Source organism: Lithobates pipiens, unplaced genomic scaffold (assembly GCF_037356315.1).
Source record: "Lithobates pipiens isolate NorthernLeopardFrog02 unplaced genomic scaffold, aLitPip1_a1.2 Scaffold_27, whole genome shotgun sequence".
Lineage (NCBI taxonomy): Eukaryota > Metazoa > Chordata > Amphibia > Anura > Ranidae > Lithobates > Lithobates pipiens.
Window position 1 is genome coordinate 64,993,576 of NW_027507788.1, and position 25,526 is coordinate 65,019,101.

General features: G+C 44.2%; 1 protein-coding gene across 12 annotated transcripts in view; it reads left to right on the forward strand.

Annotated features, from left to right (window-relative positions):
- The window catches only part of FLT3LG (fms related receptor tyrosine kinase 3 ligand), a 601,019-nt gene that overhangs the window by 471,054 nt on the left and 104,439 nt on the right, over nt 1-25,526 (forward strand). For all 12 annotated transcript variants that reach the window (XR_013263162.1, XR_013263163.1, XM_077457020.1 and 9 more), the window contains 2 exons: nt 13,207-13,330; nt 18,934-19,059. Coding sequence is in view for 10 of the 12 variants with exons in the window: in XM_077457020.1 (XP_077313146.1) it covers nt 13,207-13,330; nt 18,934-19,059 (250 nt within the window). In the remaining 2 variants the exon portion in view is untranslated. The remainder of the gene's footprint in view (nt 1-13,206; nt 13,331-18,933; nt 19,060-25,526) is intronic.

A 25,526-nucleotide genomic window follows, 5' to 3' on the forward strand; every position in this document is an offset into this window, starting at 1 on the left:
AGTAGCCAGATGTGGCAGTAAAGAGCTTGATGTCTAAAATCAATGACACGAGAACTGCAGAAACTGAGATCATTTCTATACTGTACAGCACAGATCCTCTTCACCCATCCTGCCTTTCTGGCCTGGACAGGGCCCTGAGGCCCCAGGGCCCCTTACAGTTGTAATGGCTGTACCCCCTGATGGCAGCCCTGATCACACTGCAGAGCTCTGCCTGTGCAGGGCGCTCTGTGCTTTATTCCAAAAGTTCTTTGGTGTGGGCCTTTTTTGAGACTAGTGCATCAGATCGCACCGCTGCTATTTGCAACATATGTCACGAGCGTATCTTGCGTGACCAAAACATCAGCCGCTTGGGCACCACATGCTTGACCTGCTTGACATATGCTGACCTGCCATGCAGTTCGTTGGCAAGTGTACCTTAAAGACCCACACCAAACAACAAAGCGGACCTCTCCTTGCTCCTAATCAGCTGGGATCTCCAACTCCACTATACCTTCGGTTCTCTCTGAAACCTGCACTGAGTGGAATGAAGGTGTAGAATTAGATGTGTCACAGCTAAGTACTTGCGGGCAATCTGCTAGCGGTGCACCGCCGTCCGATTTATAACAGGCAAATTTCCCTGCCCTAGCTGCTGGACCATCGGAAGAAGTTCATTTCCAGCCATCCACATGCCCAGCGGTTGAATGCTTCAACTGCTGCCTTTTCAGTTGGTAGACTCGACCCCTTCCGTGAGTTTGTCTAATGTGCGGTTCCTCAGTGGCAGGTTCCCAAACACCACTTTTTCTCAAGGAAGGCCATTCCGGCTCTCTACCGGCATGTGGAAGGCAATGTCCATTCCTCGCTAGATAGGGCAGTCAGCGGTAAAGGTGCATATTACTGACTCATGGTCCAGCAGGCATGGACAGGGATGTTACCTATCTTTCACGGCACATTGGGTAACTTTTCTTGCAGCTGGGAAGGATGCAGGACAAGGTGCAGTAGTGTTGGAGGTTGTTCCACCACGCCTCCAAAATGCTACTACTGGTGATTGTGACACACCTCTCTCCTCCACCCCTCCTCTTCTTCTTCCTCCATGGCCTCTTCCTGTGCTTTATCCTCAGAACCAGCTGTGCTCCGTAGACATTCAAGGGGCTATGCAAGTATGCAGGCAAAAATATGCCATGCCGTGCTTGCACTGGTGTGCTTGGGGGACAGGAGCCACACTGGGGCAGATATTCTGTCAGCTCTGCAGGGGCAGGCTGAGAGGTGGTTAACACCATGCCAGCTTAAGCCAGGATTGGTGGTTTGCGACAATGGCACCAAACTCCTCTCTGCCCTCCGACAGAGACAACTGACCCATGTGCTCTGTGTGGCTCACGTCCTTAACTTGGTGGTGCAGCGGTTCTTGGGCAGGTACACGGGCTTACAGAATGTCCTGAGGCAGGCCAGGAACATCTGCGTGCATTTCCGCCAGTCATATAATGCCTGTACTCAGGTGACTGAGCTCCAAAAGGAATCGAACCTGCCAAAGACCCGCCTAATCTGTGACATGCCCACCAGGTGGAACTCAATGTTGGCCATGCTGCAGCAACTGCACACGCAGCAGAGGGCCATCAATGAGTACCTGTGTGACTACAGCTCCAGGACAGGGTCAGGGGAGCTCAGTTTTTTTCCCTACGCCAGTGGGTCATGATCAGGGATGCATGCACTGTCCTGTCACCATTTGAGGAGGCCACGAGGATGGTGAGCAGTGACAATGCATGCATCAGTGACACTGTACCTCTTGTCCACCTGTTAGAGCACACGCTGAATGGAATAATGGACAAGGCACTTGAGGCAGAACGGAGGCTGGAAGAGGCGGACTTCCTTGCCTCTCAAGGCCCCCTTTATCCAGACAGTGTTCCTGCTGATCCGCTGATCACACAGGAAGAGGATGAGGAGGAGGAGGATTGTGTCAGCATGGAGGTGGAGCCTGGCACTCAGCTTTAGCAGCAGCCTTTTAGGGATGATTTACAGTCACACGAAACCCGTGGACTTGTACGTGGCTGGGAGGAGGTGGCTGCAGATCATGTCGTCCTTAGTGACCCAGAGGACTCCAGACCGAATGCCTCTGCTAACCTATGCTGCATGGCCTCACTGATTCTGCAAAGCCTGTGGAAGGATCCTCGTATTCAGCGGATCAAGGAGAGGGATCATTACTGGCTGGCAACTCTCCTTGATCCACAGTACGAGGGTAAGGTTGCGGACCTTATCCTGCCATCGCCGGGAGAGCAGAGAATGAGACATCTTTGGGAGGCCTTGCTGAATGGTCTGTGTAACGAGTTCCCAGAGACTGGGAGGTTACAAATTCCTGGTCCTGGACAATGTGTTTCTGAGGCTTCGGTCAATAACAGAAGGAGAAGGTGGCCGCCTGACCGATGCGTTCAGACAATTTTTTAGTCCACAGCCTTAAGATATGATCATAGAGATGAATCAGTCTTGGATCACCACCAGCTACCAAGCACCTGAAGCTGATGTAACCGAATAATTTTTTTTGAAATGTCACATTCCTTCAAGACTGCCTATGCTGATGCTGAGTGACTGTCCTGTTATACTTACTGACTATCCTCTTCCTCCTCAATGATCCTGCTGATAGCTTGGAAGAACATTTTTGGTTCTGGGAGCCGCCACCAGTGACTAAGGCCCAATTTTTCAGCCTCTGTTTAACAGGGGCATGAAATTACAATTTTTGATGCAATATTTTGCAGGAGAGTTTGTTACTGTGCTCAACTACAATATTTGTGACTGGTTGCAGTGTTGTGTCACCAGTGACTAAGGCCCGATTTTTCAGCCCCTGTTCAACAGGGGCATGTAATTACAATTTTTGATGCAATACTTTGCAGCAGGGCTCATTCCTGCACTCCAACTAGAGTATCTGGGAGAGGTTGCAGTGTCATGGCACCAGCACCAATGCTTAAGGCCCAATTTTTCAGCCCATGTTTAACAGGGATGTGTAATTACAATTTTTGATGCAATATTTTGCAGGAGTGTCCGTTGCTGCGCTCAACTAGAATATTTCTGAGTGGGTGCAGTGTTGTGGCACCAGCACCAGTGGCTAAGGCCCAATTTTTCAGCCCCTGTTTAACAGGGGCGTATAATTAAAATTTTTGATGCAATATTTTACAGCAGGGCTCCAACTAGAGTATCTGTAAGAGGTTGCAGTGTTGTGGCACCAGCACCCGTGGCTAAGGCCCAATTTCCCAGCCCCTGTTTAACAGGGGCATGTAATTACTATTCTTGATATATTTCACAGCAGGGCCTGTTCCTGCACCCACCGAGAGTAACTGTGAGGACTTAGTGTTGTGGCACCAGTACCACCACCACAACCACCAAATGCTCAGTCTTTCTACAACTGTTCAACAATGGCATGTAATTACAATTCTTGATATAATAGTTCACAGCAGGGTGCTCCAGCGCCCACCAAGAGTTACTTTGAGGGCTTACAGTGTTAACTTGCGGCAACACCAACACCTTAGGTCCAAATTTCTGCAGAGCATATAGGGAAGGCCCCTACTTTCAAACATCCAACTTACAAATGTCTCCTACTTGCAAACAGAAGGAGACAACAGGAAGTCAGATGAAATCAACTCCTAGGAAGGGAAATTCTCTCCTGTAAGAGTTGATATGGGAAAAAACGTGTCTCCTCTCCACTGATGCTTTATCCCAATCCTTGTTTTACTAAAAACACAACATTTTCAAAAAGCATTGGTCATTGGGACAGAAAGTGAGGTGAAATCTTCTGAAGAGGTGCACAGATGGAAAAAAAAAGTTACATGTTTACAAAAAAGCTTAAAAATAGATTTTTTGACTGGAGCAACACTTTAAAAATGTACCAGTTCAAAATTACAAACAGATTCTACTTAACAACAAACCTACACAGTCTGCTTTGTTTGCACAGCCTGTATACTGCTGTTCTGAGTATATAGGGTCTGGGGGCCCCACGCCTTTCCTTTTTTAATTTGGGTACGGGGTTCCCCTTAATATCCGTACAAGACCCAAAGGGGTTTGTAATAGGCAGGGGGGGCTACCCATGCCATTTTTCTCAATGATTTTCATCCATATTGCCAGAATCAGACATTACATTAAAACTGCAAGCAGTTTTAAATGACCCTTTTTCCGTTAGAAATGCCATTTTATGCAGGGACTGTTCTAAACGCGGGAAACACGTGCCACGTCACAGGCATATTATAGACACCCCCCAGGCATGATATTTAAAGGAATATTTCACTTTTCTTTCACTTTAAGCATCATTAAAATCAGTGCTCCCGAAAAAACTTCAGTTTTTAAAACCTTTTTTTTGCATTGATACATGTCCCCTGGGGCAGGAGCCGGGTCCCCAAACCCTTTTTAGGACAATAACTTGCATATTAGCCTTTAAAATGATCACTTTTGATTTTGAATGTTCGAGTCCCACAGACTTTAACAGGGTTCTAAAGTTTGCGCAAATTTTCGGTCCGTTCGCAGGTTCTGGCGCGAACCAAACCGGGGGTGTTCGGCTCATCCCTATTGGGGATATGAACCTTGTGGAAGTTCTGGTGTACCTGGATGACATCATCGTTTTTGGGAAGACCCTAGAAGAGCATGAGCCCCAATTGGAAAAGGTATTGTCTCGCCTTTATGAAGGACTGAATCTGTCACTAGAGAAATGACAGTTTTATCGAATTCTGTTACCTACTTGGGTCATGTGGTTTCTGCAGGAGGAGTTACCACAGATCTTCAGAACCTGGAGGCTGTCACTACCTGGCCCAGACCAAGAACACTAACTGAGTTGAGATTGTTTTTGGGTTTTTGTTCCTACTATCGAAGATTTGTGGTAAACTTTGCCAAGATTGCCCAGCCACTCAATTAGTTATTGCACGCCGGTACGGGAGAGGAAGAAGAGGAGGTGAAGCCTAAGAAGAGTGGTGCTCACAAAGGACAGTCTATTCAGGGTCAATGGACTCCTCTATGTGAAAAGGCGTTTTGGAAACTGAAGAAAAGTCTCACTGAAGCCCGTCTTGGCCTACGATGATCCTAACTTGCCCTATAAGTTACATGTGGATGCCAGTAGAGACGGCCTGGGAGGAGTGTTGTATCAAGAACAGAACGGGGGGACTGAGACTCATAGCGTATGTGAGTAGAAGCCTCACCCCACCAGAAGAACTACCCTGCGCACACACTTCTCCCAAACGTATTTCTTTATTCTTTTTACTCATTTCATCAATACAATATTTTAATTCGTCACATCTCCCCAATCTTTTTTTTATTTTATTTTTTATAATTTTGTGGTTGTTGTTTTTTTTTAATCAACATCATCTTTTTTGACAGTTTGCTCATCTTTGAATTTTTTGTTGGTGTGTTTTGTGTGTCAACTTACCACAACACCATTATTATCTTTTTAATTTATTGTTTTCTTTTTTAATCTAGAGGAGGTTGTTTGGTGTTGGTGCCCCTTGTTTTTTTTTTTTTCCACAAGATTTTGCAAGGTATCATATCAAAGTTCTCATAGCATTGTAGAAGATTACATGTAGGAGCGTACAGAATAAAACAGTGAACTAGGCAATATTACAGATCGTGGAACCAATTCTTAAGAATACAATAAAGTACATTAGGACTGCTTTTCTAATCGGTGTTGGTTTACTAATAGGATGTGTTTGTCCGGTAAAAGGAGTTATCGGAATTTACCTAGAGAAGCAATGGATAATGAGTCAATGTAGGGAGGTTCACAGGTATGAAAAAGGGGGTGGGAGGGGATGACCCAGCTGAGGTGGAAGGAATATACTGACAGAGAAATATATGGTTTTGTATGGGATACAATTAGTCAGGATGAGGAGAATAAGCGTCAGTAAGTTTGAAGCGTTGCCAATCGTGCCAGATTGCCGCAAATGTAGATACAGTTTCATTGGAGATACTGATCAGTTCCTCAAAGGTTTCAATATTGTTCAGTCTGCGGAACCATTCCGCCAAAGTCGGGACGGACGATGAGCGCCAGTGACACGGTATGCATTGTTTAGCTGCATTGATCATAATCATGTTAAGGGATTTAAGGTAGCGTCTTTTGGGGATCTTGGTATGGTGGAGTAGATAAGTGGCGGGGAAAAGTCATTGTGACAAGCAGTTACTGCAGCAATGGTGTCGTGAACCGACCTCCAAAAAATTTGGAGGGAAGGACACGACCACCATATGTGGAGCATGGTTCCCTCCTCCATGCCACAGCGCCAGCAAATGTCTGGGACAGTATTAGAAAATTTGTGTAGCAATGATGGGGTTCTGTACCATTTGGAGAGAATTTTGTATCCGCACTCTTGGATGGCTACATTAAGGGAGCCTTTGTGTATATAAGTACAGATAGTTTCCCATTCCGATTCAGAGAATTTGATACCCAAGTCCTTCTCCCAAGAGGAGAAAGTCTTACTGGAGAACGCTGAGTCGTCCTTGAAGAGAAATAGAGTATAGAGATAAGGTGTCTTTGAGGTAAATGTTGCGAGCATAAGTCCTCTAAAGGATTCAGATTTCTCGAGTAGTGATGGGAAATGTTTTGTCCGACCAGGAAATGATGGAGTTGCCTATATGTCCAATGAGAGATGTGGTTTGGCGTTGTCATAGTATTTAGGTCTGCAAGGGATCTGAAACTACCCCTATGGGTAAAAAATTGTTTGGCATATAGATCTTTGTGAGGCCAGATATCAAATAGGAATTTGTCACTAAGACCAGGGGGGAAGTCTGGGTTGCCTCGTAATGGTGTGAGAGGACTGCGCCATGGGTGCGGGTATATCGTCTTTAACGTATGATGAAGAATATGTAATGTGGGTCCTATTAGGGGATGTTGTCTGACGTGAATATGCACATGGCGTGGATGTAGCCAAGGCATAGATCTTAGGGATAGGGAAGTAAAAGAGTGCTCCAGCGTGATCCAGTCTTTCACTTTTTGGTGGATATTCCAGTCCACAATTCTAGCTAGATGTGTTGCCCAGTAATATCGCCGTAAGTCGGGAAGTGCAATTCCACCTTTAGATTTTGGTAGGGTAAGCCGTGTGTATTGAATTCTCGGCCGTTTGTGCTGCCAGATGAAAGACGAACAGGCTTGTCTGAAGGATTGGAAAAAGGAAGCCGGAATGTGTATCGAGATGGTTTGCAATAAGTAGAGAAAACGAGGTAGAATCGTCATTTTAAGAAGAGCTGCCCTGCCAAACCAAGCTATGTTAAGAGATCTCCATTTCTTAAAATCTGCTTTGGTTTCCTGCAATGCCGGGATAAAGTTTTCCTTAAAGAGGTTCGAGAGGATTACTGGTATTTTAATCCCTAAATAGGTGATTGAATACTTGGCCCAATTGAAGGGGAAGTTGGTTTGACATTGCGATACCGTCGCTGCAGGGAGGGTGATGTTCAGAGCATTAGACTTTGAATAATTTATTTTAAGGTTCGACATGGTCTGGAATAGCTCTAAGTCACTTAGAAGGTTAGGAATAGAGATATGTGGGTTGGTTAGGAAGAGGAGGAGGTCATCAGCGAATGCTGCTACTTTATATGTGTGGCTGTTAATAGTTATGCCATTAATGTCCGGATTAAGTCTGATTTTATTAAGAAGGGGTTCTAGAGTAAGAACAAAGAGTAAGGGTGAGAGTGGGCACCCCTGTCTGGTACCATTGTGGAGCCGGAAGGCGTTTGACAGATGGCCATTGACCCGGACCCTGGCCGTCGGCTGAGAATACAGTGCTCTTATATAAGATAGAAAGATATCTGGTAGTCCAACAGCCAAGAGGACCGAGTCAATGTAATCCCAGGCCACCCTGTAAGTGCCCCTTGTTATTCATTTTACTTTGTATTTTTGAAATGTACCTGCCTACTCACAAATAAACTGTCCTTTTTGAAGTAAAACACATACGCAAGTATTTCTTCAACCAAAAAAAAACTTTATTTAGGTGTCAAACAAATAAACAGGAAGGCAACGCTGGAGAAACTGGTCAATTTGGCGAAGCCTTTGGCCCCCAGGGCAGACATGAACTAATTTGAAAATGCAAAATTGGTGGCCTGAGGAGTACATATCTCAGGGAGAGCAGTCTGGTCCAGAAGTCCAAGAGATCAGGAAGAGCAGATGACATCTATGTCCCCAGGCTGTGATCCTACAAGAGGCTGCATCTTCTGTCAGACCAGACTGAACCCAGGCCATCACTCTCTGGTGGTCTTCCTTGGGCATTTCCATCCAGGCTTCCTTCCAGGCTGTGGCTCGGCTCCTGTAGTTGTGGTAGGAGGTGGAGGGCGATGGTCGACCTCCCGGCTGCCACTTGCCACAGCCTCCTCCCAGCTGAGGTCTTCCTGTGTATGAAAATGGGACATAGTTTTAGTTTTTTGGTCATCAATCACACAATTTTGTGCTCATGACGGTTGCAAATTGAATGTTACCAAATAGAACAGGCTATCATTCTGAGCCCAGCATTTTTCATTCTTGTCCCAATCATTTTTGGTCACTACTGTCTATTGAGATGTAAACCACTTTGTTAAATCACAACTTACTGATCAATAATAACATTTAGTTAACATCATTAAATGTACGACAAGAAATATGTTCAACAATGCTATACCTGTCTCAAGCTGGGCCCCTCCACATGTTGCTGCCTGGAAGGCCCAGGTTGGACACCGGAAGCCTCAGCTGGGGGTGAAGGAAGCCTTGAAGGAAGACTGGAGAGTGGTGGCGTGGGTTCCCCCTGGTCTGCCATAAAATGCAGCCTCTCGTAGTATAACATCCTGGGGTAATAAATGTCATCTGGAACTCCTGATCTCAGGAAATTCTGGTGCTTCTTTCGCTCCCTGAGATATATACACCTCAGGGCACCAACTTTGCCCTTCACATAGGTCATGTCTGCCATGGGGACCATGATCTTCACCAAAGCAAGCAGTTTCTCCAGCACTGCCTTCCTTTTTCTTAGGTCATTATAAAAGGGGATGTTCTTTGGCCACAGGCAGGGCAGCTCCCTGAGCAGATCAATGAATAGCTCCATAAAATTTGATTGCTTGAGGGGATCCCTCTTGTCTGCAAGACACAAGACAAACCCTAATAATAATAATGCCATGCTAAACTCTCCTAATCTTGTCCCAACATAGGCCTATATAGAAGCAGTATAGGCTAGTGATGTATCAAGTTAAAAATTGTACCTTTTGTTTGCACGATCGTCCTCACTCTGCTCACAGATCGTATGTACGACACACGCGTGTTGCGTTTTATATACAGTGCGCATGCGTGAAACTCCGCCCGCCCCTGATGTTCTTTCTAGACTATTCCCCACCCCTTCTCTTTCGGTGCAGTGGGGAGAGCACATGGCGGAGATACAGCAGGTGTGCACTAATAATAGTTCCACTAACGAGGAGGAGGGCGAGGAAAGCCCGGAGCCTGAAACGTCCCGATCCTGGAGGAGAAGATTTAAGACCTCAACTATGTCTTTTGGAGAGATGTTGGAGATGGTGGACATATTGAAGAGGAACGACAATGATGGGAAGTATGAACCTTGCCCAAACCCAAATATCAGAAAGGCCAAGATCATGACTAAAGTTGTGAAGAGTCTTCAGAAGAATTTTGGGGTACGATGATCCAAGGATCCACTGAGAAAATGCTGGTTAGACCTGAAACTGAGGGAGCACGAGCAGTACATAAGGATCAAGCGAGTTCTTCAAAAAAGTAAGTAGTTGTCATGTGTTCATATGATTATTATTGCTTACATACTGCTCCATGTGCTTTGATTTAATGTTGTACAGTTTAAAATGGGCTCTTTCAAGTTCATGGGTTCGATTGTTGGTAATAAACATTGTTCGTAGCCCACTCCCAAAACAATGTTTTGCCAACTTACACTTCACTACATTTGTTCACACTACAGGTAAGTATTCCAGCTTTAGAATGTGTCAAAAATAATGTTCTCACCTTTGAACTCAGCCAAAAAACACAATTGTACGACACTTCCAAGCAATGTTTCATATTCCTAGTTCTGCCCTGTGTGCTAAGTATTCCTTTTTTACATTCTCATAGGGGAGAGAAGACTCAGGACGTCTGAGGACACCAGGGACCCCACACCTCCCAAAGAAGGGGAAATGCCAACACCAGAAGCAGAGGAGGAGGAGGAAGGAGAGATTGTTGAAGTTGAACAAATTGTCACCACAAATTGTTGCCACTTTTGGATTCTCAATGTGTGTACATCTTCCAAATTTGGCTTTTCCAGGGGTGACACCCCATTTGATGAAGACAATATCAGCACAGTTTGTACATACCGTACTCATGTCTGATATTGTCTTCACTTTTCAAAGTTGAACTTTGTAAGTTCCTGTGTACTGTATGTTATGCTTTGATACATGCCTGTTTACACAAAAACGCCAAGTTATAAAAATGTTACCCAAAATAATGTTTTCTATACACCAAATATGTTGGTTTGTTGTAAAACCCTTTTCTAAACGCACACATGTGAATGTGCTTTGAGTAAAAAGTGAAATTATCAACAATGTGTGGCTTCCTTTTTCAATGCGCAAAAGCAGTATTTGTAGTAAAGTTGTTGGTTTCTGTGGCAATGGGTGTTATTTACTAAAGGCAAATCCACTTTGCACTCCAAGTGCAGTTTCAGGTGCACTTTTGCAATGCACTTGTAGTGCATAGTAGATGTGCCTTTAGTAAATAACACCCACAGTGATGTTTAAATTTCCCCAATCACGCCATTTTCATGACCCCACATATTTCTGCCATGGTGCTGAAAATGAGCAATATTTTTGTCAGTAATGCATTACATACATTATCAACAAAAACAAGGTGTGTGTGTAGCAGACCCACAACATAATAAGATTATCTGAAGAAGAGACTGTCACCTCATCTTGCTCAGAACTTGGGTTTGCACTGTTCTTAAAAAAGGCCCAAAAAAAACTGCAAAAATACCTATGAAACGCCTAAAACAAAGCCAAGCAGTAAATGAAAACAAAGATTATTGGAGTTTCAAAGAAAAATGTATTAAAATAATGCCTCTCAGACATTGTCTGACATATCAATGCCCCCCCTACCCACAAAGTACTCTATGTATTGGTTTCTGACCTCGCGGGCGCTTTGGGGGGGCAAGCCCGGACGAGCAGCTTCAAGGGCCATGAGGTTGTCATTTTCCGGCAAGTCTGCATCAGGGCCAACTGAGACCACATAGTTAGCTGAATGTGTTTTCAAAAAATTGTGCAGAACACAGCAGGTAAGCACAATGTGATTTAGTTTATATTCAGCCATGTGTATTGGCATCAAAAATAGGCGGAACCGGCTGGCCAGTATTCCTAAAGTGTTCTCCATGACTCTTCTGGCTCTGGCCAGCCGGAAATTAAAGATCCTCTGATCCGGGGTGATGGTCCTCATCGGGAAAGGCCGCATCAGATGGTTTGCCAGAGCAAACTCCTCATCCTCGACAAAAATGAATGGGAGTCCTTCCAGATTCTCCTATGGAGGTGGCAAGCCCAGACTGCCACTCTGGAAACGCCAGTAGAATTCCGTCCGTGCGAACATTCCACCATCCCACATCTGGCCATTTTGCCACTAATAATGTTACCCAATGTGTGGCTAGCATAGCGATTGTTGTTTTGATGTACCTTGCATTAATATCCTTGTATTGGTTTGTACACATGTAATCCTACGGTTAACAGCATGAAATTATGCTAGTCTGGGAAGCCCCAATGGCCAGTAATGGGCTGTATGCATGTGTTCCCATATCCACTGTATCACTCTATCTGTGCCTGATTGTAGTTTTGGCCCCAGCACTAATTGGAAAATGGATACTATTACATTTAATGTATGTATTTACTATGTGTTCTTTACTAGTTTTTCATTATCTACTTTTATTTACCTAGAGCAGGTGTGTCAAACTGGTGGCCCTCCACCTGTTGTGGGACTACAACTCCCATCATGCCTCATCTGTGGGAATCATGCTTGTAACTGTCAGCCTTGAAATGCCTCATGGGACCTGTAGTTCTGCAACAGCTGGAGGGATGCCACCTTGACACATGTGACCTAGAGTATACATTCAAGCTCCTGAGGAAGCGCACTGTCATGAAACATGTTAAGCTTCAAAAAGCCACGTCAATACACACAAACTTTCCCTGGACAGTGACAGCCTTACACCTTTTTCGCTGAGACAAAGTAATCTGTGTAGGATTGGTGTGGGTCCTGTGACTACTATAGTAGCTTATCTTGTGTGTGTGTGTGTGTGTGTGTGTGTGTGTGTGTGTGTGTGTATATATATATATATATATATATATATATATATATATATATGTGTGTGTGTGTGTGTGTGTGTGTGTGTGTGTGTGTGTGTGTATATATATATATATATATTTTTTTTTTTTTAACCCTTAGTTGTGTTGGTGCCTAAAAAAAGTCCATGGTTTGTTCGCTCTATTTTGTCAGAAATAAATTGCACTAACAATAAGTTGTGGAAAGATATTGGTTCTAGTAATAAGGGTTCATTTTTAGGATTCCGTTGGAATCTGCTGTACTTTACACACGATTTGTAAGTGCTTTTAAGAAGTTAATGACTGTATTACACTTGCTATGACTCTCTGTGGGTCATTCATGGTGGAGCCAAACTTTGTAGATTGAGTGGATGGGAGCTGTGGATGCGTATTCAAGAGTTTATTTTGATTGAAGATTTTATTATCTCATACCATTAATGATTGGAGTGAAGCCCAGGCTAATTCTTGGAAGCAGTAAGAAATGTCTTGTGAGGCTGGACAGAGTATAACCAATGGAAGAAGGATTGCTTTCATTTTACATGCCTGGTGGTCCCTTTGTGGCCAAAGATATCTGGTGAGCACAATTTTATATGTCACTTCGAGTGAAGCACTTTTTGGCAAGAGTTGAAGCACGCTGCACTTTAGGAAGCATGGTGTTGGAGCTTATATAGAAGACCCGAATTATTATATTACAATGTTTTATATGATATACATATATTTTTTGTTTTTAGTTTGGACTGTTAATACTTATGCACTTTAATATTGGATTTAGCATATGTTATAATTGCGCCCTCATTATTTAACAATGTATCAAATTCTGAAAGTTGCCTACTGCATCATTTACACCAACATATGCGGTACTGGCCAGAATTATCTGTGTTACAAACTTGTATCGTGCATGACTACCCCATTGTGGACAAATAGAAACAAAGAACATCATATTACATTACTTTATAATATATTCTACATTTATTTTAGGTTTCGGAAACCTGTAACAAACATAAGCAGGCACTTGTACGGGTACTCCAGGAATTAGATTTTGAGCAACTGAAAAACATTAAAGGAGACTATTCCAATTGCACTGTGTTAAGATGTGTTTCAGGTAAGTGTGCATGGTGACCCTCTTAAATTTCTGCCTTGAACGAAAACCAGCTGTTGGGATAACATACCTTATTTATAACATTAACATTTTTTAGAAACCATAATGGAAAACAGAGACAGTGTACATTTGGGTGTTTTTTTTAACCAGAAAATAGTGTATGATTGAGTACTCTCTAAACAGAGTATTACAGAATCTCACAAAAGTGAGTACACCCTTCACATTTTTGTAAACATTTTCTTATATCTTTTCATGTGACAATATACTTTGCTAAAATGTAAAGTAGTGAGTGTACAGCTTGTATAACAGTCTAAATGTGCTGTCCCCTCAAGATAACTCAACACACAGCCATTAATGTCTAAACTGCTGGCAACAAAAGTGAGTACACCCTTAAGTGAAAATGTCCAAATTGGGTCCAATCATTTTCCCTCCCCAGTGTCATGTGACCCATTAGTGTCACAAGGTCTCCAGTGTGAATGGGGAGCAGGTGTGTTAAATTTGATTAAATGTGTAAGGAAGAAAAAATAGGGATTTTCACAGTGCTTAACCACTTCCTGACCAGCGCTCGCCGATGTACATCGGCAGAATGGCATGGGCAGGCAAATGGGCGTACCTGTACGTCCCTTTAAATATGCCGCCCTGCCATCGCGAGTGCGCCACCAGCGGAGCGCTCGCATGCCGCCGCCGGCACGCTTGCATTCCGGTCGGGACCCCCGTAAGTCCGGTCGCAGGTCCCACGGACTCGATCGCCGCGGGCATACCCGCGATCGTCTCATGGGGCGGCTGAACTGGGAGATACCGTTGTAAACAGCATCTCCCCGTTCTGCCTAGCAACAAGTGATGCTGATCTCTGTTCCATGTGATTGGAGCAGAGGTCAGTGTTCACTAAAAGAAAGCCCAGCCCCCAACAGTTAGTAACACACCCCTAGGAACACTTAACCCCTACACTGCCACCCACTGGTTAACCCCTTCACTGCCAGTGTCATTTACACAGGAATCCCTGCATTTGTATAGCAGTGATTGCTATATAAATGACAATGGTCCCAAAAATGTGTCAAAAATGTCTGATGTGTCCGCCATAATGTCGCAGTCACAATAAAAAAAAATCACTGATCACCGCCATTACTAGTAAGAAAAATTAATAAAAATGCCATAAAACTATCCCCTATTTTGTAAACGCTATAACTTTTGCGCAAACTAATCAATAATCGCTTATTGCGATTTTTTTTTTTTTGTAACCAAAAATATGTAGAAGAATACGTATCGGCCTAAACTGAGGGGGAAAATTATTTTTTTTTTTTATATATTTTTGGGGGATATTTATAACAAAAAGTAAAAAATAATGGGGTTTTTTTCAAAATTGTCACTCTATTTTTGTTTATAGCGCAAAAAATAAAAACTGCAGGGGTGATCAAATACCACCAAAAGAAAGCTCTATGTGTGGGGAAAAAAAGGACGTCAATTTTGTTTGGGAGCCAGGTCGCATGATCGCGCAATTGTCAGTTAAAGCAACGCAGTGCAGAATCGCAAAAAGTGGTCTGGTCTTAAGCCAGCAAAATGGTCAGGGGCTTAAGTGGTTAAAATACAATTGCGGAAAAGAAAATATAACCACTTTTAAATATATTATTTATTGAGATCAAAGTTAAAATCGATTCACGCATAAAAAGTGCAGATGTTTTACATAGAAACTGGTATTTGAGGTCAGAAGTGGATTTAACAGGAAAATTCATTGCACATTATCCCGACATGTTTCGCTGATGCGCTTCCTCAGGGGATGTGCAAGCTATCATGAAAACACTATACAGAAAAATAAAGAAAGACGCACAAAAAACAAAAATAAATGAATATACTGTTATGGTTTGGATATGAAAGCACATCAAATAACCAACATCATAAAAGTACACAAGCACCGCTTACCCCCAACCAATATCAACTGTTGAGAACCACTGCCTGACATAGCACACCTGCCACCAAGGCCTCGTGCTCAAATGCGGTCATAGAGGGAAGAAAAAGCCAAGCTAGAACACAAGTGAAGTATAGTATAATATAACTATATACTATAAAACATGAATTCTGCTAAAAATAAAATGAGCAGAAAGAAGGGGGATGCGTTGTGCATCTCATCAAAGAAATTTAAATAAATGATAAATATGAATAGAGTCCTATGGAATATGGATATATATTATTTTTATGAAAGGTACTCACTTAAAATATAGGATTAGTCAGAGTATAAGTAGAAGGGCAACTCAAAGCAAACTGCACCACAGAACCAACAAACTATTTGGTCTAAGATGGAAATATTGTAAAAAGACCAAAAATTTGTAAAAATTTGATGGGAAGTGAATTCTAGTATATAGATAAGGTATATAGAGACAAGAAATGCCATTATGGTCAAAAGAAAAGAAAATGTCTCATATGAATAGAGGTTGCTTATAATGAGAGACAAAAAACAGGGCAGTGGTGTAGTGGTTAGCCCTCTCGCCTAGCAGTAAGAAGGGTCGCTGGTTCAAATCCCAACCACGACACTACCTGCCTGGAGTTTGCATGTTCTCCCTGTGCCTGCGTGGGTTTCCTCCAGGTACTCCGGTTTCCTCCCACAATCCAAAGACATGCAGGTAGGTTAATTGGCTTCTGTCCCAAATTGGCCCTAGTATATGAATAGGGACCTTGGCTTGTGGGCTCCTTGAGGGTAGGGACCAATGTGAGTGTGCAATGTATAGGGACAATTGTAGACACTCACTCAGGTTGAACTGAATGGACTGGTGTCTTTATTTAACCTTACTAACTATGAAAACAAAAGTGCCATGGCTCTTATGAGTGACAGTATTTGAAGGAGCTAGGTAATCGTTTTAAAAAGAAACAAGGAGCTTACCAATAATTGTGGCTGTACTGTAAGAAGTCATACCCTCCGCTGCTGGCCGTGAGGGATGACAAAGTTGGCTGGCTTTTAAGCTGCCCTCCATCGAGCTGGCGTCTGATGTCACCGGCTCGATGCGGACATGAGAGCATCAATGCACATGCCCCGAGGACCGATGGACCCCTAAAGACTACAGTGACCACAGTGCACCGCAGCAGGAGGAGGGGGCCAGAGTCCGGATGGCAATTAGGCATCGTGATCACGGAACACGGCCAGACACAGCCGCGGAAGCTCAGTGGACAACATAGATGGTATACCAGCTGCAAGATAATATAATGCAGGGGGGAAACATTCCCATACAGGTCCTAAAAAAAAGGAAAGGGGGTCAACGCATGGTGCTGGAATGGGAACGGGAATGTGCCCTGGGTTTCCGTATGACCAATGGCACACAGCTCTAGAGGAAGAAGAGGCAAGATGGGACAGGGACCCAAAGTGGTATGGTCAAATAAAAATTGAAAATAAATTATTAAAAATAAAAGAAGAATCATCAAAGAAAAATAAATAAATATAAATAAAATAATCATCAGATAAAAATAAATACAAATAGATATAAATAAAGAAGTATAAATAAAATTATGTTATCACTCTCATTCTCTCATTCTGGTCACTGGAATTTCAACATGGCACTTCATGGCAAAGAACTCTCTGAGGGTCTGAAAAAAAAATGTCTGCTCTACATAAAGATGGCCTAGGCTATAAGAAGATTTCCAAAACCCTGAAACTGAACTGCAGCACGGTGGCTAAGACTATACAGTGGTTTAACAGGACAGGTTCCACTCAGAACAGGCCTCACTATGGTTGACCGAAGAAGTTGAGTGTACATGCTCAGCATCAGGCCGCGTACACACGCGGGGACTGTTCGCTCAACTTTGTTCGTCAAACAGTTTCAGCGGACAGTCCGCTCAAAATTAACATGGACGGACATGGCCACACATGACGAACGAACAGTTTGCTGAAACCGTGCACGATGACGTGAACGGCACGTACGACGGGACTAGAAAACGACGTCCTATACACTGCAATGCAACCTTCGGCGTATAAATTCTTTCTGAGCATGCGCGGAACTTTGTTTGACGAACAAGCCTACACACGAGGGGACTGTTCGCTGAAACAAGGTTTCAGCGGACAGTTTTTCGGAAATTCCGAAACTGTCCGCTGAAAGCCCACACACGAGCGGACTGTCCGCTGAAACACTGTTCAGCGGACAAAGTTGAGCGAACAGTCCCCGCGTGTGTACGCGGCCTTATATCCAGAGGTTGTCTTTGGGTAATAGATGTATGAGTGCTGCCAGCATTGCTGCAGAGGTTGAAGAGGTTGGGGGTCCCTCTCAGTGCTCAGACCATACGCCGTAGACTGCATCAAATTGGTCTGCATGGCTGTCATTCCAGAAGGAAGCCTCTTCTAACGATGATACACAAGAAAGCCCGCAAACAGTTTGCTGAAGACAAGCAAACTTTGTTTATCTTGGTCTGATAAGACCAAGATAAACTTATTTGGTTACAAAGACAAGTGTGTCAAGCATGGTGGTGGATATATCATGGTCTGGGGCTGCATGAGTGCTACAGTTCATTGAGGGAACCATGTATGCCAACATGTACTCTGACATACTGAAGCAGAGCATGATCCCCTCCCTTTGGAGACTGGGCTGCAGGGCAGTATTCCAACATGATGACCCCATATACACCTCCAGGATGACCACTGCCTTGCTAAAGAAGCTGAGGTTAAAGGTGATGGACTGGCCAAGCATGCCTCCAGACCTAAACCCTATTGAGCATCTGTGGGGAATCCTCAAATGGAAGGTGGAGGAGCGAAAGGTCTCTAACATCCACCAGCTCCGTGATGAAGAGGACTCCAGTGGCAACCTGTGATGCTCTGGTGAACTCCATGCCCAAGAGGGTTAAAACACAATGCTGTAAAATAATGGTGACCACACAAAATGTTGACACTTTGGGCCCAATTTGGACATTTTCATTTAGGGGTGTACTCACTTTTGTTGCCAGCAGTTTAGACATTAATGGCTGTGTTTTGTGTTATTTAGAGGGGAAAGCAAATGTACACCGTTATACAAGCTGTACACTCACTACTTTACATTTTACAAAGTGTAATTTCTTCATAAAAAGATATAATAAAATATTTACAAAAATGTGAGGGGTGTACTAACTTTTGTGAGATACTATACATCCATCAATAGTAAACAGATTTTTGAAAGGCGATTGCCATGTGTAGAACTTAACAATTCCTGATTTTTGACTGGGTGTCCCAGTAGAAAGCATATTCTTCTGTCCTATGGGTACTCGGTCATAATAGTATGGTGTCCTTCCTTTTGGAACAATATAAAGTGTCATCTCTAATATATGGTGCTAAAATTGAATGTTTATTGTTTTGTCCTTTGTTTTTTTTATAAAAAGGATATTGCAATGTACTATGTCATGTACTGCCCTTGCCATAAGTGAAAATACATCATGCAGTCTCTGGTGGCAGTTGGTAAAATATATTACTACTTGCTAGTGTCAAAGTGGCAGATTCAAGCAGATGTAATTAGGTTTTTCAGTTAGGATTTCTGGGCTTACTATCTATGATAGTGTGAGCATTTCATTCATGCCCCTGGGAGGTTGCCACCCTTTGCAGATCTCTATTGTTCTTTGCACTGTCTTTTGAATAATCTAACATATCTAAATTTGATCTGCAGGAAATACTATAGCACTTACTGACCATCCAGATGATAACCTTGACAATATTACTACTACTTATTCCACTGAAGGGCAGGATGCAGGGACTGAACTAAATGCTGAAGATGCTTTGCAACAAAAAAGAAGTAGGTGGAAACAAAAAATGTACCAATCGTTTAAAATATTTTAGACAAAGGTCATGATGGGGATCCATTACATGATCTTTAAGGTGGTGTCTATCCCTTTTGTTTTACATTCAACCTCTCTGTAATTGAGTGGTTGCCAAATTGAAAGACTTATTTTTGTGTAATGTATAATGCTAATGAATATAGCCTGGCATGGCAGACAGGCCACTGGAATATTGCATTTATAAGGCAATATACAGCATATAGTGTAGCAACAACAACTACATGCTTTGGTGATGTCTTGCAATCTTTTGACCAGGTTCATTAATAGCAGATTTTCAGATCTTCATAATAATCTCATCTGCAATCAGTTTTTTCTGTATTGATGCCATTTAGTGGTGAACAAATGTTAAAGGGGTTGTACACCTTCCGTTTTTTTCACCTTAATGCATCCTATGCATTAAAGCGGTAGTAAACCCGCTAATGTTGTTTTCTTTTTCTTTGTTTTTTTTTACCACCTGCAAAGCAAAAGGCATAATGAGCTACTATGCACCGCATACTAGCTCATTATGAAATACTTACCTTAGAACGAGGCCCCGACATCTGGCCCGATCCACGCCAAGGGAGCTGACATGCTCCCTCTGCGTTTCTTCCGGGTATCGCGGCTCCGGCGCTGTGAATGGCCGGAGCCGCGATATCGTCACTCCCGCGCATGCGCGCGGGAGATTTCATCCCGGCCGGGTCCAGCCACTGCCGGACTTTCAGCCGAGAATCCCCTTGAGCGCATGCGCTACTGCAGTCAGCGGCGCATACCGAGGGGAATATCTCCTAAACCGTACAGGTTTAGGAGATTTTTTTTTTACCTACAGGTAAGCCTTATTATAGGCTTTCCTGTAGGTAAAATTAAAAAAAGAGTATACAACCGCTTTAAGGTGAAAAAACATGATGGTTACAGGCCCCCAGCCCCCTGTTTTATTTACCTGAGCCCTCAAAAGTCCTGCATTAAGAATGCGCAGGCTTCTCAGCTCTTCCTTGGATAGATTGATAGCAGCGTAGCCATTGGCTCGCGCTGCTGTCAATCACATCCAAATGACGTGGCCACTGGGGGGGTGGGACCGAGACATACACACTGTGTCTATGGACGCAGAGTATATGAGACAGGAGCACACCCGCAAGGTAACCCCCTTGGGAGAGAGCTTCCTGAGGGTGTTATCTATTGCGAGGAGGAGCTGAGACAGCCGCCGTGGGACCCCAGAACAGCAGGATTAGGGCCACTCTGTGCAAAATGAACTGCACAGTGGAGGTAAGTATAACATGTTTGTTATTTAAAAAAAAAAAACTATACAATCACTTTAAGTGGCAGTTAGCCCGTGTTTCAAAAATGATAGCTGGCTGAAACTAACTTGTTCAGTTGTTGTCTCTGGAAGCTCTTTAATTTTGGCACCTTAAAAACAAATTCCTGAATCCTTATTTATACATACAGGCTCTACTATATATTTCCTCTCTGCTTTCAGTTTTATATGTTGACATATGTAGAGTTTCTTACACTCTTCAGTGGGTGCAAAGGGTGGACTGGCTAAGATGTTGAGGACAACTGTCAGATCCCATTTGGGGTAAAGAGTTCTCCTAGGAGGAGGCAACCTTAGTACCTCTTTTAGGAAGCAGTCTACGAGGGGCTCCAGTGCCCAGCGTGGGTCTGTTAAGGCTGATAAGGCCGAAACCTGAGCTTTCAGCGTGTTAAAACCTAAGCCTAAGTCCAGGCCCTACTGCAAGAAGAGTAGAACATTATGAATTCCAGGATCCAGCGGATTGAAATGGCTGGATTCTGCCAGCTGGGTGAATTTTTTCGATACCCTGTAGTAGGTGGCATTGGTAGATGACTTCCTTGCTTGCAACAAAAGTTTGTATAACTTCATGTGAGCACCCTAGGCTGCCTTGTCTCTTCCGCTCAATTTCCAGGCCCTCAAGTCCAGGATCTCTGGATGCGGGTGGAAGAAGTCGCCTTGCGATAGGAGGTTGTCCGAGTGGGGAAGTGGAAGTAAATTGCACAAAGCCATCTTGATTAGAAGCGGAAACCATGGTCTTCTCGGCCAGTATGGGATAACCACTAGGATAGTGACCTTCTCTGATGTCAGCCGCTGGAGGAACCTCAGTATCAGGGGAACCAGAGGAAATGCATACCCCTTCTGGAAATTCCAGAGCTGGATTAGGGCATCCACTCCGGCTGACCTCGGAGATGGGAACCTCGAAAAAAACAGAGGAGTTTTGACATTGAGCGGGGAGGCAAAAAGATCTATCTGGGGAGTATACCACTGTTGGCATATCCAGCAGAAAACTTGTGGACTGGGATGTAAACGGCCTGAAGGTCGATCAAGTTGTTTTTGGCCAAATATATAATTGGGGCTACCTCGCTGGCTAGGGACCTGCTACGTGTCCCCCCTTGGTTTTGAACATAGGCCACTGCCGCTCTGTTGTCCATCTGGAGCAATATGGCCTTGCCCCTGAGCAGTGAAGCCAGATTTAAGATTGCCATCCATGCTGCCCTTAGCTCTAGGATGTTGGAAATCATCCCTTCTGCATTGAATCACCACCTCCCTTGCACTAGCTGGTTTTGGAAGTGTGCCCCCCATCCTAGCTGGCTTGCATCCGAAGTAAGGACTGACCATGAGATGGGTCCCAGGGAATGGTGAGCCAGAAGGTTGGGTGGTCTTCTCCACTGCGCCAGAAAGCCCGACTGAAAGTCTCGCAGATGCCACTTGGCCTACTTCACCATTGGTAAACAGGATGAAAGGGACCCTAGGAGGCTCAGACAACCTGATGTTGGCATGGAGCGGCTCCCTAATGCCTGCTTCACCTTCTGGGTCAATATTGGGATCTTTTCTGGTGGGAGTGACGTGGCTTTCTCTGGGGTGTTGAATAAAGCTCCCAGGTATGTCATTTTCTGGGTAGGTGTCAATTGACTCTTTGCATAGTTGATAAGCCACTCGAATCTTGTCAAAGTGTTCAGGACTAGCTGCACCTGCACCTCTAGAGTTTCTCTGCATTGAGACAGGATTAGTATGTCGTCCAGGTAGTGCAAAACCTGGACCCCTTTTTCCCGGAGGGGAGCTAGGATGGCCACTAAAACTTTGAAAATCCTGGCAGCTGATGAGATTCCAAATGGGGGACATTGGAACTGGAGACTCAGATTGCCAACTTTGAAACGGAGAAAAGCCTGAAAATGATGGTGGATGGGGATGTGGAGATACGCATCCTGAAGATCTATAGAGACCATCCAATCCCCTGGCTGTACCAACAGAATTACTGTATTCAGGGATTCCATCTTGAAATGCTCTACCCGTATGTAACAGTTTAGCCTCTTTAGGTCCAGAACGGGCCTCCAACCTCCTGATTTCTTGGGAACCAAAAAGATTGGGGAATAGAACCCCGAGTGAACTTCCAAGTCGGGAACTGGCCGAACCGCTTGTTGGTGAAGGAGTAATTGGATATATTGAAAGAGAACTTGTCTCTTTTCTTCAGAGGTCGGAATCTTGGTGGAATGAAAAAGGTGGAGGACGGCTTTTGAATCTCTAGAAATTTCCTTGCCGGACCGTGGAGAATGCCCATGGATCCGTGCATCTTGCTCCTACTGGACTGGTTTGGGTGGGTAAGGAGTCAAAAAGACTTCTGGCTCTAAACAGTTGAAGCTGAAGCCTTAGGCTTCCCAACTTAAGGACAGTGGCTTGTGAGCCCTTCTAACCTCTTTTTGTATTCCTTACCGGGACGGTATGATCTGGCATCCCTAGATCTTTGCTGGGTGGCTGGTCGCGAAGTGAACCTTCTTTTCCTATTCCTATCCTGAGGGATAAGACCACTTTTTCCGCCTGTGACTCGGGTAATGGCTGTATCCATCTTTTCGCTGAACAGGGCCTTACCATCGTATGGGATGCGACACCATGACTGCTTTGAAGATGGGTCTGCCGACCATGGCTTTAGCCATAATGCTCTTCTGGCTGTGATAGAGTAAAGCATAGTTGTGGAGGAGCACCTCAGGATACCGATGGCCACTTCTGCCATAAAATCAGAGGCCAGTTTTAATTCATCCAGAGCTTTGATTTTGTTTGGATCCAGGGCTCGCCTGAGGGCCGTCTTGATATTGTCTGCCCATACTTTTGTAGCTCTGGAGACCAAAGACAGTGCCACTGCTGGTTTGCAGGCTCCCCCTGCCGCCTGATAAACTTTTTTAAGATCTGAGTCGATCCTGCGATCCAGGGGGTCCCTGAAAGAGACTGCATTTTCTAAAGGCAGCATTGTGTTCCTGGCTAATCGCATGATCGAAGTGTCCACAGTTGGTACGGCGTCAAAGAGCTGGGCATCTGCCTCTGCCATCGGGTAAAGCTTGAGAAACCGGTTGTAGACGACGGGTCTCTTGTCAACTTTCCGCCACTCCTCCATCACCACTTCCTTAATTTCATCCATTAGAGGGAAATTTGCAACCTTTCTGGTCAGGTCAGGAAATAAATGGATTCACTAAGGCAAAATCAAATGCTGATGAACTTTCCTCAGCTGTACCTGATTCGTCCTCTGAGTTAGCCTCTGAAATGGGTTGGTGAGAGGGCCCCTCCCCTGCTCTTTCTTCCACAGGTGGAACTAATTGATCTTGAGACGAGGCTAATTCCCGGATGGACTCTTTGATTAAATCTTTAATTGAATCCATGGATCCCTACTTATCCGCTGTGGCTTCCAAGAGGCACTGACTGCATGCCAATTTATCCGGGAGAGCTTGCTTCCCACAGATTTCTTCCCTAGATGTGCCGAACTGCCCTGGGAATTATGCCTGCTTGAGACATGTTGGGGTGATCTCTGACTGCTGCGGGAAGCATGCGCAGAAGATGAGTGCAAATGTCCAGATCTTCTGTGACCTCTTGACCTATCAGCAGAATCTCTGTGAGAAGATCTGCGAGATGATTCTCGGCGCGGGCTGTGGAAATAAAAGAACAACAAGATATTTCCAAATGCCCAGAGTAAGCTCTTTTTTTTGAGACTTACCTAAATGTTGCAGCCCTTACCTAGTGGGATGCCGAGGATCTTTTTTATTATGCGGCATGATGATTTCAGGGGCAGCTAGGAATGGGGAGATAAAATAATAAAAAATAAATATATGCATGTGCGCGCGCACACCCACACCCACACACACCCACACACACACACACACACACACACACACACACACACACACACACACACACACACACACACACACTAATATATATATATATATATATATATATTATTTTACACACATCAGGACTCCTTGGCCAGGGTGTATCTAGAGAGAGAAGGTGGATAAGACACTCAGAGATACCTTCCCACTGACAGCCTGGCTAAAATGATACTTCAGACTGTTTAAATAGGAAATTTCAGCTTGGGGGTACCAAGATGGCCGCTGCCTGGCTTCAGCAGGCTACTGGGCATGCTCAGAGTGTTCCGCTGTAGCCCAGCCCCCCTGGAGGAAGCAGAAAGAGCACTGTGATGGCTGCTGGCCATCCCAGGGAGCCAGCCATGACGAGGAAAAAAGCAGCATATTGTCCCGGCTGATTAGAAACAGGTATCTTGTGCTAAAGGCTCCCCTGCCGGGGAATTCTGTGATAGGCAGCCGGGAGACTGAGGAGAAGACATGCTCCTAGATCTCTCTGCCCCAAAAAGATCCACAGAAAATGGGCTCCCATACTTATCTGGTGCATTTAGCAACCCAAGTAATTAGACTGCATACTGCAGGAGAGCATGAACCTGCAATGGTCGCACCATATGACGGTGAGGTAGGGCTGGACTGTGATCCTGCAGGGATGAGGACAGGAAAAAAGAATACCTGAGGGGGGAGTCACTCTTTTTTTTTATAGAGTTACGTGGTCCTGTGGGTTGATCGAGGGTGGAGCCATCAACCATTGGTATGCTGCCATGGAGGTACCAGGAAAACTCTTTTGAGCAGAAACTGAGATTACATATATACTGAGATTATATATCCTGATCCTGTAAAACAAGCGTTTAAAGTGTCATTAAATCCAAAACTTAAAATGTAATATATTGCAGCTTATCATTAGACATGGTGGCTGCCAGTGTTAATTTCGGCAACAAAAACGTTTTTGTCAAAATTTTCGCCAGTGGCACTTTTGCAGTGACAAATACTAAACGAAAGGTACACCATTTTCGTCGACTGATGAAAACTGTGACGTAAATAAATTCCCTATTTGTTAACAAGTGAAAACAAAACGAAAATGTGAGGCAGAGACTCCTTACCTTGGTGAAATAACTTCAGGTTTCCATGGAGCTCTGCCAGCTTCTGCTCCCAGAAAGCAAACGACTGTGCAGCCAGCATTACAGGCCTGCGAGTCCTCAGACAACCAACCAGAGCAGCACTGTGCATTACAGACCTCCTGAGTCCTAAAGAGTCCCGCTCCCAACTCATGAGTCACAATGATTACAATCCAGAGCCCACTGTGAGTGTGTAC